Source organism: Fringilla coelebs (assembly GCF_963513975.1).
Source record: "Fringilla coelebs genome assembly, chromosome: 9".
Taxonomy (NCBI): domain Eukaryota; kingdom Metazoa; phylum Chordata; class Aves; order Passeriformes; family Fringillidae; genus Fringilla; species Fringilla coelebs.
In genome coordinates this window covers 6133007-6154144 of record NC_140067.1, presented here as the reverse complement: position 1 = coordinate 6154144, position 21138 = coordinate 6133007, and the positions used below count along the sequence as shown (strand labels likewise).

The 21138-nt window shown below is 41.6% G+C and overlaps 1 protein-coding gene across 1 annotated transcript in view; it reads right to left on the bottom strand.

Annotated features, from left to right (window-relative positions):
* TTC39A (tetratricopeptide repeat domain 39A) overlaps positions 1 to 9503 on the bottom strand; it is a 34767-nt gene extending 25264 nt beyond the window's left edge. The window contains exons 1-3 of the mRNA XM_084211802.1: positions 9388 to 9503; positions 7154 to 7258; positions 283 to 414 (exon numbers count right to left, since the gene is read on the bottom strand). Coding sequence (XP_084067928.1) covers positions 283 to 414; positions 7154 to 7258; positions 9388 to 9425 — 275 coding nt within the window. The 5' untranslated portion in view covers positions 9426 to 9503. The remainder of the gene's footprint in view (positions 1 to 282; positions 415 to 7153; positions 7259 to 9387) is intronic.
* Between the last annotated feature and the right edge of the window lie 11635 nt (positions 9504 to 21138).

The window sequence follows — 21138 nt, the reverse complement described above, 5'->3', positions numbered from 1 at the left end:
CAGACACTGCAGAACCAGGACTACAGGTAGGACAAATTCTAATTCACAAGAAAAATCAGATAGTGTGGAAAACTGAAGTTTTCAAGATTAGACTGCTGAACACCCTCTTTATGTGCTGTGATCCTCCTCTGAGCAGGAGGCTGAACTAGATGACCTCCTGATGCCCTTCCAATCTCAGTTTTCCTGTGATTTCTGTAAGATTACATTTCCTTTTCTATCCAGTAGTCTTTCAAAACTTTCCCAAGAAGGAACTATTTACTGACAGAATTGCTCCAGTCTTACCTTTGACAGGTGGCTTGAGCTTCCTTCATTGTGTTCCCTGCATTCAGTATGTCCTGAGGATCAAATGTCATCATAGCTTGCATCTCCAGTATGGTGGCATAGGTCAGGGCATGATACATGCTGTCTTTAGTTCTGCAAGAAAACACAAGGTGCAAAGCACAGCTGATTTGATTGTATTATTGCTTTTAAAAAGCAAATACAAACCCAATTCTAGAAATGCATCAGCCTCATGGGAACAAGTTCTAAATGAATTAGAAATCAAACACAAAGAACACGAAGAATAATCAAGAAACAGTAATACACTGAGATTTGTACAAGAAATCATGTCTACAGTTCTCCATACTTTGCTAAAATGTATAAATTTTGAGCTGAGGATAGATATTTAACAAACAAAGCACAGGAATTAACCACATGGCTCACCACTCAGAAACAATAGAATCATGGTGGGGTTTATTTTGGTGGGGTTTTTTTATTATCTAATGAATACTACAACATATGACACAAATCCTGCTGATATTCTTCTAAATTGGGACAGTTACTCAGTACAGGCTCAAGGAGATAAGTAACACAATACTACAACCATGGCCAAAATAGAATCTCCTTGAAACAGATCTTTTCACCAGGAGCATTAAAGTCTGTATCAAAAAGTACAGCTTTTTTCTCCTCTCCCCTTCTGGCAACCCCCCCCCCCCGCCTCAATCTGTTAAACTTAAAATATTATTCTGTAGGGTTTCAGACAGTGCCACGTTGGCAGAAAGTAAAAAAACTTTGGCATTAGTGCAAGGAAAACAATTAATTCCTATGTGCAGCCATTGCTGGCACCTTTCCTCTGACAGGAAAGAGGGTTTATATATTGCACCCATTTAGAGCATTCACCTTTGTCTGGGGTAATTCTCTGCAAGTGAATCAAAATATCTTCAGGCACAGAGGTCTAATAAGGATGACTTGAGAAATATGTTGAAGGGCGAGCTCAGATAAATTCCTGACACAGAAACTCTCTGTAGACCTTGCTAATCCACCCTGACAAATAGCACAACTTAAGACAAATATTGTTAAGGAGCAACAATTGCTATTTCAGTTGTTTGCACTCTTGAACAGATCAGATAGCTCTGTATGGCAGGGAATATTCAAAAATACTTGCAGTCAAACAAGGATATCCTTTCAAAATCTCCACCCTCAGCACACCTGTTCTCAATGTGTTTACTTCAGGTGCTTCTTCATTTTCTTCTTTCAAGGAGAGAGGTGTGTGCCAACAATGTGCTCTTGACAAAGATAGGGCTGCATTAAGAGGGGTGGTGCTGCCAGCAGGATGAGAGAGGGGCTCCTTCCCCTCTGCACAACACTGGTGAGACCCCGCCTGGAGTGCTGTGCCCAGCTCTGGGCTCCTCAGTGCATGGACACACTCAGGACCAGGGTGGTGAGGATGATTTAAGGCACTGGAACATCTCTCCTATGAGGAAAGGCCAGGAGAGCTGGGACTGTTCTGGCTGGAAAAGAGAAAGCTCAGGGGGCTCCTATAATATCTAGAAATACCTGAGGGGAGGAAGCAAAGAGGACAGAGCCAGGTTCTTTTCACTGGTGCCCAGGAACAGGATCAGAGGCAAAGGGCACAATATGAAGCACAGGAGGCTCTGGCTGAACATCAGCGAACACTTTTTTTACCATCAGAGTGACCATGCAGTGGCCCACATCACCCAGAAAAGTTGTAGAGTCTGTATCCTTGGAGACATTCCAAACGGCCCTGCTTGAGTACATGACTTTCTGAGGTGCCCTCCAACCTCAACTCCTCTTATTCTGTAGGGTTTTTTTAAGGAGAAAAGTCAGACTTTAAAGACACCTCAATTGATGCAATTTCTCACCCCAGAAATACACTTGCCTCCTTAAGTTTTGGTATCTGGACTGGACTGAAAGAAAATTTAATGGATAATTTGAGATAATCCTACACTAATCAATAATCTAGTCACTGTGGTGATTTGGGCCTGGTGCTTCCCAACCCTCACAGTGACGACAAAGGGCTGATTTTTCCAAGGCACAGGGCACAGAGCAGGCTGGCTGCACTGAAGGAATTTGCAGTGCACATCTTTAAACTTCACTGCAGTCTGTGCTCTGTGGCTGTCCTTTATTCCTACTTGCCCTCACCATCTAAACCAATCTAGCAGAAAAGCTGTTTTGGGAAATATCCTGGTGCCATAAGTGCTGTAAGCCCCAGACTATGCTACCATCCATCTCATTTGCAAGCTAAGAAGAACAGATAGATAATGGAGAAATTGCTTTAGAAATCCAGTGGAGTTAGGACAGATCTTTCTTGGCCTTGTAAATCATGATTCTTTCAGTAGACTGATAATGTAAAGTAGAAAAAAAAGAACACACTAAAATGCCAGCCTGATGAAGTGTTTCTGTTCATTAGATTATTCATCAGCCTCACTGGGCACAGAAAAACACACTTCATCTTGTATTTACTAAACTAAAACCCTTCCAGAGGCTAAAATTCAAAGCACAGGAAAGTGACTGAAATAGTACCCTTTCAAAATTACAGAAATTTGCTTTTTAAAGCAAAGCAAATAAATATTAAATTCACTGCACTAAAAGGAAAATTGGTACTTTTCACATACATGTGGTAAAGAGAGATTTCCCTCTCCAGTAATCTGTTTCTGAAACCAAACCACCCCTTCCCTAATCAATGGTTTCATCTATTTTACTTCTAATATTTAAAGGAGATAATAATTAATGTCTCTCATTAGCAAACTGGTATTTAGCAACATTCAAATTTGTTCTTTTTATTTCAGGGGTGGGGATGCTGACAGAAATGCAACTTATCTATGCTACTTCTATTAACTATTCAATTAAAGTTGCCAGCTACATCCTGGCGTATTCCCAGGAGTTTTAAGGTCTGGGTTTCATATGGATGGATACAGACTGAAATTTATTATCTTTTTACTTTTCTTCTTTTCATTCCTCAGCAGCAATTTCCTCAGGACATTGTTGGAGTTAACAAGCCTGTATGACATGAATGCAACTAATATTGTGATTAATGACTTATCCCAGTAGTTGGTATCACATGACTGAATAAGAGGATTATAAGTAATATCTTTAAGCAGTTATGGAGTTCTGCCACATGCCTCTTCTCCAACTATGGTGCAATCATTGTCATCTTGCAGCACTGCCCTTTCTTGGAGCTGCTGGAGAACACTTTTTTTCCCACTCTAAAACAAGTGCTTAAGTGAAAACAGTCACAGCTTTCCAGCTGAAGTATGAAAATCAAAAAACTTGCCTTGGTTTGAACTCAGAATTAACCCAGGGCTAGTAATCTTTTGTGAAAAATAGCACTCAAAATCTTTTCTGCAGATCCTTTAAAGTAATCCAGCAGACAGGACATGCATTCCTCAGTTACAGAAACCTCAGATTCAAATTCATATGTTGATTTAGCATCAAGATGCTTCCAACACTTAAATCCAACAGCACAGAGTGAGAAAGACTCTCCACAGACCAGTCAAGAGTCTGTTCATCCAGGGAGACTCAAGAGTGAGAGATCAATGCCCAAATCAAACCTGCAGCAGGAGAATGTGGTCACAAGGGGCCCGAAGGTTTTCCTCATCTTTGATCCCAGGTTCCACCAATGTCTGAACAGCCCACTAGACCCATGGCAGACTTTCACAGAAATGCTCACATTTGATGAACCAACACTTTCTGATAAAAACCCTTTTCCTGCAGGACTCCCCAGCAGCAGTAAGTTAACAACCAGCAAGGACCTCTCCAATCAGCCACCACCACAGCTCCCTTGCTAGCACAAACCACCAGGACAGCCCAAGACAAGAGAATCCCTGAGCCTTTTTAACCAAAGCCAGTTTTTCAAAGTTCAGAATCGGCTAAGTTCTTCCAGCAAAGAGGAGAAACCAATAATTTAGTTAGGTTTTGGTTGCAATTAATTTATTTACAAAGACTATAAAAGTTGTGTTCTTCCAGACCTCAAGTATAAAAAGATAAACTCCCTAGAAATAACAACCTGGCTGTTGTTCATGACATTCCTTACAATAAATAGCTAACCCAAGCAACGTAATTATCAAAGCACTGTCTAGAGCTTCACTCTACCTGGGGTGTGCTTCCCCCTATTCTTTCACCACTCTCCATTTGACAATCACATCTGATCTTTGGGAGATCAGCTCCCAGGGAAAGCTTTCAAAGCACAGTCATTCTAGAATTAATATTCCAAGTGTTTTTTGGAGTCTGTTTTCAGATTAAAGTCAACTGCCTGGAACAAATCACTGTCTTATTATTCCTTTAATATTGCAAGCAGCAACACGTGGTGCTCCTCATCCAATGGTCCAGATAATTCTGTTACAAATTAATCTTATTTACCACTCTCCCAATGGATCTGATATCGCCCAACTATCAGGTGATTATGCCATGTTTTCCTCCAGGATAATTATTAAAATATTAAGCATTTGTCTTGGGAAGGGAAGGGGACATCTCACCAGAATCAAGCCTTGTCTGTTTGCAATTACACAAGGGCTAAAATCCAGTCAGCATTTAATGGATGGATTTACTGCATGTCTCAGGGCTGAGAAGGAAGATGAGATTTTTTTCCCCCTGCTCCAGTGATTGGACAGTTTCAGTGTTATGCATGTTAACAGTTAACACATTACATACTGAAAATCACTGCTGTGCTTGGTGACTGAACTTGGGAATGTCTTAAGAGTTCTTGGATGCAGTGCGAGTACTCCATATAAAAGATCAATTTAATTAAACTTCCTGCAGAAAGCACAACATAATCAGAACCCACTATTGTACAATGATTGTTAATAATAATGAAAACTGACTCTAAAAGCTAAAAGGTAGTTCAGGAAACAAGAAAAGTTACATAACATGAGGCAAAAACACCAGATGTATTTTTTTCTATGAAATAAGATCTCTTCTTTATAATGGATTTGTTTTTCTTTGTGATGGATTTGCTTTTCTAACAGGAAAAAAGAGCTTTACCTCAACACAAGTCTAGACACCATCCTCAGATATTTATTTTTAAGCTGCTAGGAAAGCTCTTCTGATTTTAAGCCTCACACATTATGCCAAATCTGCTGTCAGTTTCACATGGTACAAATTAGTAGAAAATACACTTATTGTGGAAGTCAAATGTGAGTAATTTAGTGAATCTGCATTAACATAATACAGAGCAGAGTATCTCCTACACCAGAAGCATTAGAGCCACAAAAATCTAAGATATTAAATTTTCCACAAGCATGTAAAAACTGAGAAGCATTTCTCTAAACACTGATAGTATGTTTATGGACTGTGAAAACTAATTTCAAATCTCAGCACACCAAAAGGGAACAGTGAAGAACTGGTGGCTCTGAAAGAAAATACTCAGGACTACCACATGTGTCCACTCTACAACTCTTCTCATTCCTAAAGAGATGGAGTGTGTCCATAATGGATTTCATCTGTGGGGAAATTCAGCATCCTGTTTCTTCATTGCACTCACAAAGATCATAAGTCTCTATTTCCCTCACTGCCAAGGGCAACAGGAATAAGGGCCTCCTCATAACAACGGGCTAAATGAAAAATTAGTTTCAAAATGGTTTTGCAGTGTGGAATAGAGTCAGGTACAAAAAGAGAATCAGCTCATGAAATATGTTCTGCAGAGCCCAACAAAAGCTGAATGAAAACCATATGCAACAGTAGAAAAATGGATTTACAGAAAAAAACAACGCATAGCCTCACTAGCTTTTGCAGTGTTTTGGAAACCTGCTGCAATAAAATATCCCCTTATTTTATGCTAAGCACTGAGTGAGCCTTCCCAGATGGGCACAGGGGCTTTGCTGTCAGGATTTAATGAAAATACAGTTATTCTTCTTACCATTTTTATTATATCTTCTGATGATATATAAACGCTAAACAACTTTGCTGTGAATAAACCCAGCATTATTTATAGAGCTGATGCTACAATTTATCATTAATTTCTTTCCCAGACTGTACTTCCATGGCTAAACTACAGATTCTGGCATCAAATATGAGGCTGGTACCTCAGCAAAGGAGATATGTAGCATTCATTGTAATTACCCCTGGTGTATATCAAATACACACTATGAATTTTTCTTCTTTCATATTCCAGTGTCCTGAAATAAGGCATGATGCAATCTGCTGGTGGCTCAAAAATAAATGGAGCAAATTGGGTGGGTGGGGGAGAAATTTAAATTAACCACAGACTTCAACAAGCCAAGAACACAGGTAACTTCAGGACAGGGTATGACAGATCACAGACATTGTAAAGACACAACAATTTTTAGGAATTATTTCATGACCTCATTGCTTCCAGCTGGGTCACTCATTACAAGTTGGGCTGCAATAACTAGGAAACAGAGTGCATGACCACAACACTGAATTGCAAAATAAGCTGTGAGAAAGTTTCTGCAAATGGTTACAACAACAAAGGAGTTCATACCTAATGTTTCTCAAACTTTCAAGTGATGGTCAGTTGCTCATTTAGAGACATAACTATAATTATTCAGATTCTCACAGTGTGCAGAAAAAGATGAGAAAGAAGACAAAAATAAAATGTGACAAAAGATGGTTTTTACTCTTCCAGGAGAAAAATCTCACATACTGCATTACAGCTGAGGACATCAATTTTAGAAGACAAGTAAGTGCTTTACACTCATGTGAGTAAAAAACAAGCTTTTATTTACTCACACGAGTGTAAAGCACTTATCAGTCTTCCCTAAAACTTAACACATTAACTTACCCCTCCCTTCTGAACCAAAACCCTACAGACTTATCAATTATTAAGAGAGAACCAGCTGTCTGGTCAAAATCTCCTGAGAGATGGTGAAGCAAAGAAAAATAAACATAGAAAAAGTAGGGAGGGTTATCAACTTACTTTGCTTGTAGAGAAGCCAAAGCATCTGAGAACTTGTTGTTAAGAAATAAATCCAGAGCTGCCATACACTCACGCAGTGCCACGTTGAGGTCTGACGTAGATGACCTGCCAGAAGAGATAACAAGCTCAGCACATCTGTTCTCCTTCTACCCGTGCATTATTGCTGCACTTGAACCCCCCTTCCTCAATTCCAGATTTATTCCCTTGCATAACCTGCTATTTTATCTTTGATGATTGCAAAAAGTGAAAGTGACTCCTATTAGGTTTGTGGATTTGGATTTTTGGGGTTTTGTTTTAACTATGCTTTCACCAAGTAAAATGTGAAAAGCAACTGAAGTTTTTCATTTTCTGAAAAAAAAAGAGAGACAAACTGCACTTACTTTAATGGTAAGAACCTGGACATGCTGAATTTTCCATGTGGGAGCACAGCAACCTGATAACCTCAGGTAGCAGGAACACAGAAGCACTGGGTGACAATGCACATCTTACTGTAAGGCTGCCAGACTCCAGCTGGTGACATCATGATCATGTTATCACTTTAAGGATGAGACATTGTCAATCTGCATCAGAATATTTACCAACTGCTGCTGGAACATCTGCCTTCATTCAGCTCATGTTCAGAGTGGTGTCTGAGCAACAAACCACTACAAACTCACAGGTGGGTTACAATTTCCCATTGTGCATGTTTGTGGGAACATCACTGTCTCCAAGAAGTGCCACTGCACTCAAAATAAACTACTGTGGTATCTCAAAGTCAGAAGACTCTCAGTGACTTACTCTGGCTGTACTTTTCTCCTTTACAACATTCTGATGTCAGCCTGACCTGTCACAAGGCTTCTCAGCTGGTCTTCAGGGTTACTGGCAACAGGATAATACAGACCAGCTGAGTTAGTTTGGCCCCAGTTCATCACCACCAGAACTGCTGGACAAAAAAAAAAAAACTCCACAAAAGAAACAATAAAGCCTTGCACTAATGAAGTTAAGGTCACCTAGGCAGTGTTAGGACAGTTGAAACATCTGCATCTAATGATCAAAGAGCTACACTGCACTAATATACTGTATACAAGCATTGGACAAAACATCCTCCAACAAAATACAAACAAATCCTCACCATGTTCCTGATTCTGAACAGCTCTAACTAATGTGATCTTTCTTGTGACTTAGAAACTGTGTTAGTTCCTTAAAAAGTAGCACAACACAGAATGCTGTAAGGACAACCAGAAAGCAAAGTCCTGATAACATCTTAAGGAAAAGGCAGGGGAGCACAGCACAAGCAGATAGCATCAGTAATAACCACCCACTGCAGCAGTGGTTTGGTTTTGGTTTCACAGATAATGACTGCAAAGAAATAAAGAGTATAATTATATATACAAAAAGCAGGACTTTAAATTTGAGAGAATGCCATTCCTAGTGAAAATTTGAGATGCTGTTCCTAGTGGCTTTGTCATCACAACTTCAGCTCCACTGCAAATCCTTTTACACCCAAGACACTTTGTGAGTGCTTTGCAAGCATTGATTAACCAAGTTTTGGCATCCGCCTCATACAAAATGCAATATCACGTCTGCCTATTCTGAGCTATTCTGAGCCTTGCTTAATAATTAAAACTTGGTCAATTATTGCTTATTGTATTAAAACTCCTACCTTCCGGGTTTTAAATCTGTGTCCCTGAACCAAGTAACATATTTAACAAGAATAAAGCACATCTTTGCCTGTTTTAAAATATTTAGACTACTAGCATTTTACCTGGGTTTTTGTTTTTTCGTTTCTTGTCATGCAGCAGAATTACCCTATTCAATACAAATAAACCTTTTCAAAATGCTCCTTTGAAACAGAAAGATGACAAAGAATAAAACCACTGCTGAAGCTCAAAGCAGAAATAAGATACTATAATTACTGGCATCTTTTCTGGAATAACAATACACACTGCTACCCATAGCAGCAGCAGATACACAAGCGGCACATTTCCCTCATACTCCAAGGAAACCTGCCACAGGATGCAGCTCCCAAGTCAAGGGCTTAAGACCTGGGTAAAATACACACCTCACATAAATGCTACGAACCATCACTTGTCCCTGTGAACAGTAGGGCAGAAATACTTTAAACTCGAGGGTGCTCAGCATTTTAGCAAACTGATTAGTCATGCTTCAGTGGGCTGCAGATTCCCTCCTGCTTCCAACAGCAGGATCAGAACTGCCTCTAAGCCAAACGCAAAATGCTGCGTGCTGCTACTCACCCCTCTGCTGAGTGTCCTGCGTGTTCTGACATAGTCATCGTAAGCCCACTCAGCTTTTAGGCTCGAACATCTGCAGCACTCGGTGCTCCTGAGCCAGCTGCGAGCGACAGCCCCGGTGGGAGCGCAGGGCAGCGCCTGCCTGCGGCACCACACTGTGCGCCTGGGCACTGCCGCGGGAACGGGAGCATCGCTAATGCACCGGCCACATCCTACAAACCCGGCCAGGCCGTGCCACAGCAGCCTCGTGTGCCGCTGGATCCAAATGCAGCCGCATACTCTAATGTAGGAGGGGCTGGCGGCTGCCAGCCTATCTCTGATCTAGACCTGTCTGGAACGAGCAGCAGCAGCAGCAGCAGCCACCTTTTCTGCTGCCCAGACCAGGCGGAAGCCAAATACCCTTGTAATTACAGACCTGAAACAACAAGAATTACTGCATATGGCAGTGGCCCACACCAGAAAGCTGCGAACCAGAACGGAGAGCCAAACGAGAGCAGCTGACAGGCGGCACTCAGGCAGTAATTGCTGCAAATGTGAGAACCTCGCAGGCGAGAGACACAAGCAAGTGCTTCTTCCCAGCAAGGATTCTCCACAAAACAGGCTCCAATCCAGCAGCCAAACTGCTGCTTCTCGTTAGTTCCTGTACCTTTGGGAGGAACTGAGACTTTACATGCTCTTTGTAACAATCTCTCTTTAATGCCATGGAAAATGAGGCGAGTTGGCACTAACAATTTAATCAGTGGAGTGAGTGCATCTGGCTGATTTTGCCCAAAATGCAACAGTGAATTCCCCTGAACTGCTTTGCTCGTACATCAGCTGTACCACCCCTGTACACAACTACAAGCAGCATTACCAGTCCTTCCACTCATTATGAGAGCTGGACTGTGGAAGTTGATTAGCCATGATCTACTTACATAAATTAGTTTCTCCAAGAGCATCTAATGGCAGAAATTATCTGTTTGCTAGATTACCCAAAGCAGTAGCAATAATGAAGACATACACTGCAGAAGGAAGACCCAAAAATGATAAACCAGCAAAGGACAATTCCAGGAAGATACTATGAATCCATTAACATACCTGATTAAATCTCTTGCTGGTTTTATGGCATCCTGTACAGAAAAGCCTGTGCTGCATTTGGTACAAAAATTACTGTAATACATCCACAGGCTGCCCCAGTAATGACTCCATTTCATGTTCCTAACAGCACTGTGTACGTGGGCCACAGCAGGAGATAGAAGACATTACTGGGGTTTTTTTCCCTAGCTGGGAATAACTACTGGCTACAACTTAAAATTAACTGACTGGTTCCCTGGCAGGATCACAGGCTACTCTGAAAAGGTTCATCATTCTCACTAGCTGTTTGTACAATTTCTAATTAATACTGTATTCTCCAAATAGTCCTTAAATCCCTTTATGGTGGAGGCTCTGGCTGTCTCTGCCAAGTTCTTCAAGACTTGATTTGCCAGGTTTTTATTTGAACACCACTGCTCTAGAAACAACAGACAACCTTCAGTATGCAACCTCTCCTTCCCCACATACACGTATGTTTTCTTTTAACCAAAGTAAACAAATGTAAAAAACTCAGATCTGAAATATTTCCACATTTAGGCCATTTCCCTGCTGGTTTTACAAGGTTCTTTCCTTTCTTGCTTTTGGGCAGCAGGTTTTGCAAGGACAGTCATATGGTTCTTCTTGTGGTTTTGCTATTCATGAAATCCTTGTTCTCTGCCCCGGGGACCACGAGAGGGGTTGCTTCACAAATCACAACCACAGCATATCCTGGGAGTTGCAGCAAGAACTGCTCTCCTTACTCCACTGCATCCCCATTGTCTCTAGCTGGAAACAGTTCCTTGGAATATCCCAGGCAATGCCCCTTTTATTTAAGCACCAGATCCTTTCCATGTCAACAGCAGTATCAAACAAAATGAATAAGCAAAACTAAAATTTGGAATACCAATGAACAGTAAAGCATCTTAAAAAAAAAATGTAGAGACACACCATTTTTGAGCATGGGAGTTACCACATTTATGCATAATTTTATTTCACTGTGTGCATGATGTTGACTGGTTTCTTACTATGAGTTTGCAGTGCATAAGCTTTGTGATTTGTCACTGGGTTTTACAGACTTCTTCAACAAAAAAGGCATCTTGAACCTTTTACTGTGCAAAATGCTAAAATACTCAGCCTGAGTAATTATCAGAACTTTACAAAGAAAGGTAAGTCTGAGGTTTGTGCCTTTGTAGTAATGCTTTTAATAGTAATTCAAGAGCTCCTTCAGTACTGTGAAACATTAAAAGCAAGTTAAATCAGTCATATCCTAAAATATGGATGCATTTCTCTGCCAAATCTACCTTATCTGCATAAGTCAGCTGCGGTTGCGTGCATGGCTAACTTCATTTGGAGGAGGAGAATAAAATACAAAGAATCAAACACCATTTAAGCTTCACCAGTGTTAACACTTCAATCATTCACAGATGTGAGGAGCCTCCCAAAGCACATTTCAAAGGCCTCAGTGTCAGTGTTAAGGAAGCTTCCCTGTCTGACCATCCAGGAGCCACTGGCAGTCACACTCCCATCACCTGAGCTGGGGCCAAAGCCCGTTCACAGCTGCACACCCCACACATCTCACACAGTGAGACAGGCTCGACCTCAAGTTTCCCATAAGAGAGTCTCAGATGTCCCAATCTTTAAAATTATTTCATCTTGGTGCAGTAACAAAATGACAGCTTGAGTGGGTGCCTCTGAGGAGGGACTCCGAACAAAGGAACCCCCAGGCTTTTATCCCCTCACAGTCTAAACAGGAAAAATTCTGGGGCTCTTCAGCCCCTGCTTGTCCCCAGGTGTTCCTCCCTGAGCCCTTTTCTTGCAAAGGCTCAGCACTTCACATCCCATGGTACAATCACTGACACCAGAAAGTCCTTCCCCTGCCTCTTTTCAAAAAGATATAGAAACATGGAAATTCTTGCCATGACACAATTTTCTGTTCTCCTAATGTTGGATAATCACAGGGACATTAGGAGATATCAGGGTACACCTGGGGTTACTTCCTTTAGCCTCTTCCAGTTCTCCACATCATTCCTAAATCCACTACTACTTTTCTAAATAGTTGACTTCTTTGAGCAACACTGCACTACAAGTTGTCAGCCTGAAACAAATCTCAACATTCAAAGTGAACAAAAAGCACAACACTTGGGAAGAATTCTTTTCTTCTGCAAGCATTTCCAAACCCACATGAGATCAGAAGTAATCTTGGATGAAAAGAACAAATAAGCAGTTCTCACAATAATTTGTTACTATTCAGTTTTCAGACAATACAGAAATATCTTCATAATTCAAAAGCAAATAAGTTAATGCAAGAAAATTAATTCTCCCATATCCCTTCCTGTTCTATGTGCCAAGCTCTTAATACCTCAGCATTTATCTTTCTGTGTTCCTGAACACTTTTCTGGCCCATGTCTAAGACTCCTCAGTGCTGCACAAATGCCATTACTTCAACAACAAAACAACTGGAAAGATTTCAGTATTCATGTTCTCCAAATATTCTGCATAGAAACACGACAGTGATACAATTCTGGAATTCATAGTATTTCGAGTTGTACATGGAGTATGACACCATTTATTTGTGAGGTTAATTCAGCTCTCAAATCACTGAGTTATTGATGCCTCAGCAATGTCAAAGGTCTTTTAAAAAGCTCTTCCATTCCAGCAAAAGCTCACAAATCAAAGGGTTGTGACAAAGTAGTGCAGTGAGAAGCACAAAGACCAGGGAATTGGCAGCAAATCGTGTTCTGCCCTTGGTCCCACCATGTTTAACTTGGACCAAGCAGGATCTAGTTTGCATTAGGCTCACAGTTCTCATCCTGTATTTGAATAGGCAAACAGTGCAATAAATTCATTAAGATAGGTTTGTTCAGATAAATAAAATGCAGTGGTGTCATTCCTACTGTTCCCTTTCCTTGTTGTGCTGCCATGACTGCTCAGAGGGTGAAATGCACCACTGTGGGTGAGCACTCGCAGTTAGCAGAACTGCCTGCATCAGACAGAATGAAAATATATAAAAAGGCACACCATCCAGTCTGGCATATTACAAAAATAAGCCAAAACGTCCTGCAACAGCACTGATCTATTGGAATGTACAAAGAAAAAGTTACCTCACACAGGATCAACACTGAAATAAAACAAATATATTTAGCATTACAGAAATTAACAGGATTGCGGCAATTAGGAGTAAATTTTCATCATAAATCACACCAGAGTAATGTTTAGCAAGCTTTAATAGCTCTTCTTTTTAAATTCAGATGATCTACAATCTTTGTCACTTTGAAGGGCACATGTGATTGATATCATTCCTTTTAGGGTTTTTAAGGGTCTTTAAACAATTTTATAATACCCAGTTGCCCCTTTTTCCAAGTATTCTGACTTTTCAGTTTTCCTGCCTCTGATCCACCTACACTTCTGACATAGTTACTCTCAATTTTTAAAGGTCTAATTCTCATCTCACTAAAATTAATGAGAGAAAAAAAATCAGCAAGAGCTGCACTAGACCACTACCATGCAATGGTATTGAGCACATTTAGGTATCCAGCAAACTAACAAATAAAGCATGAAGCAAAATGCTAACTCACTCTGCCGTGTTCATGGTAAGAAGCCAGACAAAATCTGTGAGATTTGCTTTTCCTAAGGACTGCAAGGTCAGGGTAGAGATCTGTATTGCTTCTGAAATCAGACTGGGTGAGAATTTAGGGAGGGATGTCAGGCAATTCCCCCATTTGGCTGGATTCTGCACTTATCAGCAGTGATAAAGGCTGAGTGGTAGGTAACAAGAGAGCTACCTGGGCATGTACTTGTTTATGGTGACTTACCCTTCACTTCTTTCAGACTTCAGCGTGGTGTCCAACATTGAAGGGATGAAATACACATTCTGGCCCAAAAAGCATTTTCCTGCTGTACTTTACATGAGTTGAAATGTTTGTTTGGTTTTATGCCATTTGGTTGGTTTTAGGGTTTTTGTTTGGTTGGGTTTTTTTTTTCATTAAATCTAAGCAAAGTCTTTTCAAAATAAATTACTCTGTAACATGTTTTGTTGCAACTTAAAAAAAAAAAAAATCATGCTTTTTTAAATCATTGCACTGCTGAACAGTATCTTATGCTTCCATAGAAATAATATATAGGAATGACACAAAATACCTGAACAAATAGGGGATTGTTGCTATGCCTTTAATCATTACTTTACGTGACATTACAAATTATGTTTCCCTGAGAGCTTCCAACAGCCTGAGTTTATTCTTCAGAAGTCATCTGCAAAGCGTACTTCACAGCACCTTGATCACTAACAATGCCACCTTCTCTCCAATTAAGTAAAAATTCCAGCATGGCACTTCAATACACCTTTACAGCTCTCTTGAGCCTGCCCACTGAATCAATACTCAAGAACAGAAAAAGAAGTACCAGTAGAAAGTTGTCTTGGCACTCAGCATTGCCAAAGCCTTTTTGAAGAGTTATTCTTTGGCACAGTGGCTTCAAGAAGAAAACAGTTATTATTCTCTCCATTTCAGAGTGCAAAAACAACTAAGCAAACTACCTGAGGAGAAAAAAACAAAGAAAACCAAAATAAGTGAGGCTGATGTTGAACTCGGATTCAGTTAGGCTGGGATCTTCCTGTCAATTTTTCCCTGACAGGGAAAAAGGATTGGTGAAAAGTAAGTTTTAATGCAGATGCAGTGAGAAGATTTAATCAGTTCAGGATGGTAATTTTAGTTAGAAAGAAATGTAAAATGACATCCAAGTTCAGTACTGCATTCTGTTTGCTATATAGCTGAGGCTCCAGCCATTGAGTCAAGTGTATCTGAATGATCATCCTTAGATGGAGACTTTCTTCTTACAATTGCTTTTTCACAACAGATGACTGAAAGTTTTATTATCAATTTGAAGACAACAGCTGAAAATCTCTAAAATGGGAGGTAATTTTTCATCACCCCTGCTCAAATATCTGTTTAGTTTTTAGTTCCAATCATTCCACTAGATCATTTTTCCTCCAACTATGATCTGATAATCTCAATCTATTCCCAAAACATATATGATACCTAAAGAAACCACAAATTCAGATCTGTGGAAACACTCTGGGAGCTTCCAGATTTTAAAGGACTGATCTAAGTAAAATGTGGACTACAATAAGGAAATAGTAATCTTTTCCCACAAACTAGCCAAAATCCTGATAATGCTTTTCAGCACTTTGTAGCACAGTACTGGAAACACCTGAGTCCCTTTAGATCCCAGTGCAGTGTCACCCTGGAATGGGAGAGCTGGTTCCAGCAGATGGAGCTCCAGAAAGGCGATGAGGAGCCAGCACCAAGAGCTCCAGCAGCTTCAGTAACACAGACGTTTGGGCCAACCTGCCCAACCTGGAAAATTCACCCAGCTCCCTCCTGCTTCTAAATATTTCTGCACACATTGTTCCCCATGCTCAGAACTTCCTGAAGCACAATGTAACTGCAGTCCCTCAGCTGGCTGCTGCTGTCAGTGCAAACACAGCACCTGGAGGTCATTTAAAGGTATCATTTAACATCATTATTACAAACACACAGCCCACCTTTCCAGCCTGGAGTTAAAAAATATTTTTAAAATTGCTGAGCCATCCCTTAAAGAATTATCAAGACAGAGCATGGCAACAAAATTATATAAAGCTCTTAAAAATCACAGAATCATTGAATTCACAGGGCTGGAAAGGACCTTGAATGTTATCTCATTCCAAACCTGTGCTGTGGGCAGGCACACCTTCCACTACACAAAGTTGCTCAGAGCCCCATCCAACCAGACCCTGAATAATTCCAGGTAGGGGTTATATATATAAATGCTAATAGAAAGGTCATTTTTGATCATTAGCAAGTCTAGCACTCTAGATTTTTAAATCCCACAGGACTTTGTTGCTTTAAATGCCACCAGACCACCTCCTTTGATCTTTGTAATAACTCTAACATTAATACAAATGCCACCAAAAAAGAGCACTACTGTACAGCTTCTATAATCTAAAGTTCAGGAAATGGTTTTTCCCATCATGTTTCCTTCAGCAGAAATAAAGTCTCAGGTAAATGTTTGCTGTTTTCAACTTTAAGATAAAGGGAAAGTGTGCAGCCAGAGAGAGAGAGCACACCACTGCTCCAAACACCTGATGAAGAACCATGAACAGAGCCATCCCCACTCTTCTAAGCAGCAAACCTCTCCAACAACTGTACTCTTAAAAGCTTCTACTGCTGCATAGATTATAAAGCAGATTATCATAAATGTCTTATGTCAAATACAGAATCCACAAGCCGACCTTTAACACAGCCGTGTCTAAAATTTAACACACCGTCATCACGGGGGAAGAATGTTATTTGCAGACTGATTCAGCTTTTGATGAAACAACTCTCTGACATGCACACAATGGAAGTTTATGTATTTTAGGGGCAGCGGGAATGCACACCTGGAATGGAGAAAGTTATCCACCTGCAGCTCCCTTTTGAGGGTGAGCAAGAAGGTATTGAGTTACAGGGTAAAGAACATCAGCCTTTCGCTGTCAAGGTGTGTTGCAAGCTGCACAAACAGGAGCTCAAGCAAAAGACCTGGTCTTCCACAGACGTGACACGCTCTTCAGCAACCCTTTGAAGCCCAAAGGCAATTTGCATAAAACTACTGAAGGGCTGCTGCTGCGCAGGTGTGTAATTAGCTCAAGCTATTGCTCTTGTCTAAGAAAAAAGAAAAGCCCCTCAAAGTGCAAGAACCAGTTTGTGCCCGCGCAGCGCCTCAGCCGGCACAGGTGGGCACAGCCCCCGCCCACAGCGGGGTCAGCCCGGCGGCCCGAGCGCTCCGCGGACGGCCCGGTCGGTCCCGGCCCGGTCGGTCCCGGCCCACGGGCCGCAGGCGGCTCCGGCCCCAGCCCCGAGGGGGCCCGACCTGCCCTCAGCGGCTGCAGCTCCCGGAACCCCACCGCCCTCACACCGTCCCACGGTCGGACCCTCCGCTCCGGCCCCTCCTCCCGCCCGGGACGGAGCATCCCCAGAGCCCGGCGGAGGCGGCGCTGCCCCCGGCGACCCCCGGCCCGGCCCCCCGGCCCGCCCCAGCCGCGTACCGGGCACCGGCGCTGCCGGCCGGCCGGGCGTCCATGAGGTGTCGCGACGGGCAGCGGCTGAGGGCAGGGCGGGAGGGCGACGGGCACGGCTGGCGCTGCTGCTGCTGCTCCCCGGCGGCCGCCGCAGCCAGCTCGCATGGTGTGTGTGGAGCGGCGGCAGCCGGAGCCTCGGCGCATGTTCGGGCAGGGCCGGGCCGGGCCGGGCCGGGCGGAGGGGCCGCCCCCGCAGGTGAGCGGCTGCGGCAGCGCCCGCCCTCCGCCGGCGGCGGGGATGGGATGGGATGGGATGGGATGGGATGGGATCGAGTGGCACTGGGGGAATGCGATGGTGCCCCGGGGTTACCGTCCCACCGCAGCGCTCGGGCGGGACCCGGGCGTGTCACTCCGCACCGGGAACGGCCCAGAGGAACGCGGGCATCGCTTCTGTGTGCTGGAATTAAGAGTCATTAATTCCTCTCGAGAAAAAGCATGTGGAAAACATAATTCATATTTCGCCAGGTTTTCAATTAGCTGCACTCTGCACCTGCTGCCAGGGTTTGCCAAGGTGCAGTCGTCTACCCTCAGCACAGGAGTAACACACCACAGGGCTCAAACATCAGAGGGACCAAGTTATGACCAAATCACATAAATAAATAATTAGATCCAACTAATTAAATTCTTTAATTTGTTCATTAACATAAAATTCATGAACAAAATAAATATTTACAATTTTAACTTGCCTCTTCCATAAAAGAAAACCAAACCCATTGAAATTGTGAATAGAATATACAATATTGGAAAAAAAATTGCATTACTTTGGCCATTATTTTTGTTATAGTCGAATCAATCACGCAGCTTCAGGGTTATGGGAATAACAGTTCAGAAGAGATTAACAAAAGAAAGGAGCCCGTGGAAGGAAATGAACAAGGCAAAGGAAGGCAAAGGTATACACGGCCGAGGGAGTGGCAGGACAAACAGAAGGACTGGGTTGACATAAAGAAACAATGGGCACATTAACGGGAACAGTGGGTGTATAAGGTTAAAAAAAGAAAGAATTTATTAGCTGCACACCGACAATGTGGCTGGTGACGTGAGGAACAAGGGGTGGGTGGCAGGACGGGCTCACGCTCCAGTGCTCGGGGCGCAGCTGCTCCGAGAGGAGAGGCAGACAGCCAGTGACTGAAGGATGAGTCCCTCTCCTGACACCAGCCAAGAAGTCATGATTGTCTTCACTAAATCAAGCATTTTAGCTCAGCGAGGGATAGCAAAAAGAGTTGTGACAAGCACCTTCCTGTGCTTTCTTTGCCAAAAAAGCTGTTTTGGTACAAATGCAAGCCCATGTTTTCCAGCATAAAATACCTGTTTACATACATTCCATTTTCTGAATTGTGAGGCTCACACATTCCAGCTCACAGCATTCACAATGAAGCCAGACTTCCTGTGTAGTTCTGCACCAGCCCATTGTCAGTAACCAGTCACAGCTAACTTAAAGAACATTTTTATTAATAAAACCACCAAAATATGCTCTAAATTGCTTTTTAAAACGTTTAGAATTATATGTGGCAGGAACAAAGTTGGAAAAGCTAAAACAGAAGGACAAATTTGCTCCTCTGAGCATAGTATTTTATGTTTGAGAACAGCTCTGCTTTTAATATCTGACAGTAAAATAAAATAAATATTTTAAGTTAAATGGATAGCATATTAAAGAAAATTAGACAATTTAAATATATGAGTTTAACATTCAACAAGTACTTTATCTTTTTCAAGATTCAGGATCAGTGATTTGAACCTCAACTGAATTATTTATTCAGTAAAAATATGGGCCCAAAATGAGAGTCACACTCCAAAAATCCTCAGAACTGTTTGTAACTCAAGGACCTAATTTCAAAAATAAGGAATTATTAGCAGAGCTTCAGTAAGTATTTAAAAAATTCTACAAGGATTTTACGTAAAAACCCACTGAGTCTTTTAGAATTACTTTTTTCTTTGTAAGTGACCACACCTATTCATGTGGCATCTCAGGAGAGACTGCATTCTATGGAAAACGATCCTAAAGACCTTCTGGCTTTGAATACAAACATTTCAATGCTACATATTCTCAAGAGAATAAACAGTAATTCTGGCCACACAGGAAAATCAGTTTGTGTGGATCAGACTGAGTGTGGCACATGCAAACCTGAGAGAGCTGACAATTTGCAGTGTTACAGGTTCTCTCACCAGCACAGACCTCTGAAGTCAAAGACAAGAATTTCTCCCTGTATTACCAGCAAACTAAACCCTCAAATATCTTGTATAAAACAGCACTTCTGTTAAATTCTTTATTTATTTCCAGTTATTTGTATAGTCCTGTATAGGACTGCAACTGGCTGCTTATACCAACAGAGAAAACACCTCCTAACTTTGATCCTATCTACAGGATACAAAAATAAAATGGGATAAAATTCCTTTTACTCTGCACAAGGTTGTCTTTCCAGAGTAGAGCACTTATGTAATAACTGTGAGACCTGTTATCACTTACAGAACAGGAAATGGCTTCACATTAAGTGGTTTGTCCATACTCACTTATTAAATCAGCAAGAGATACCTTGAAACAACATCCTAACCTTCTGAACACACATCCAAACAATGCAGCATTTTCCCCCTCTATCACCTGCTCTAAAAACTATTGCTCTTTGTTTTCAGTTAAAATCTAAAGTCCAGGCAGCTCCAGATGTCTCCATTTTGAATTCTGAAGTATTCTGAGCAAGGAATGGGGATGCAGCTGCTGTTATTTATGTATGTTTTGCTATTCCTTGTTTCTTTAAAGAGCTTGTGGATAAAAATGACTTCTGTTTCAGGATATTACTGACTGATGGCTTGCCAGTTGATGAATTACAAGTTCCTTCCCACCTTTCCTGGGATAACATTATGCTGTCTTCCCTCCCTTCCTCTTTACTTCTGCACCTTTCCTAATTTAAGCCTCAGAGGTCCCTGCAAACACAATTCTGCAGAGAAGTCAAGAGCTCAGTAACACTAACATGGGCAACTAAACTCCACTCTATCTACCACAAAAGATCAAAAAAGATCTTTCATTAGGGAAAATCACTGTTCTCTTCCTTCTAATAAGAAAAAATGGATGCATCTGAAAGCCAATCTTCATGTTCACTCTAGTTAACAATGGAATTAAATTCAAGAGTGTGCACTGACATCATACAGAATCCCATAATAAGGAAACAGGACTTTAGCTGCCAATATTTTGAACAAATATGTTACATTCCCAACCTTACCCTTTGTTATCTAAATCTGGTATCATCTAAATTACCATTCTGTCAGCATTGCAAACACAAAACCATGAGGTTGCACATCCCTGCACACAATGACTTAGAAGATTCAACTAAAACATTCCAATGCTGAAGTCATAATTTAGTAAATATTCAAATTCTGAAACAGCAAATTTAAACTTAGGCAGGTAAATGAAACTGTTGAGAATTTACTGGGGAAATAACACAAGACACAATTCTGCCACTGGATCCCATTCCTGTGAAGGTGACCCATGGCAGGTGTGTCAGGTGGCAAAGGCCACAGACACCAGGCTGCAGTCAGGACACCTCACACTGCATGACATTCACAAAATGCTTCACATCTCACAGCACCCTCTTGAAAAAACAGGCAAACAGTTCACATTTATG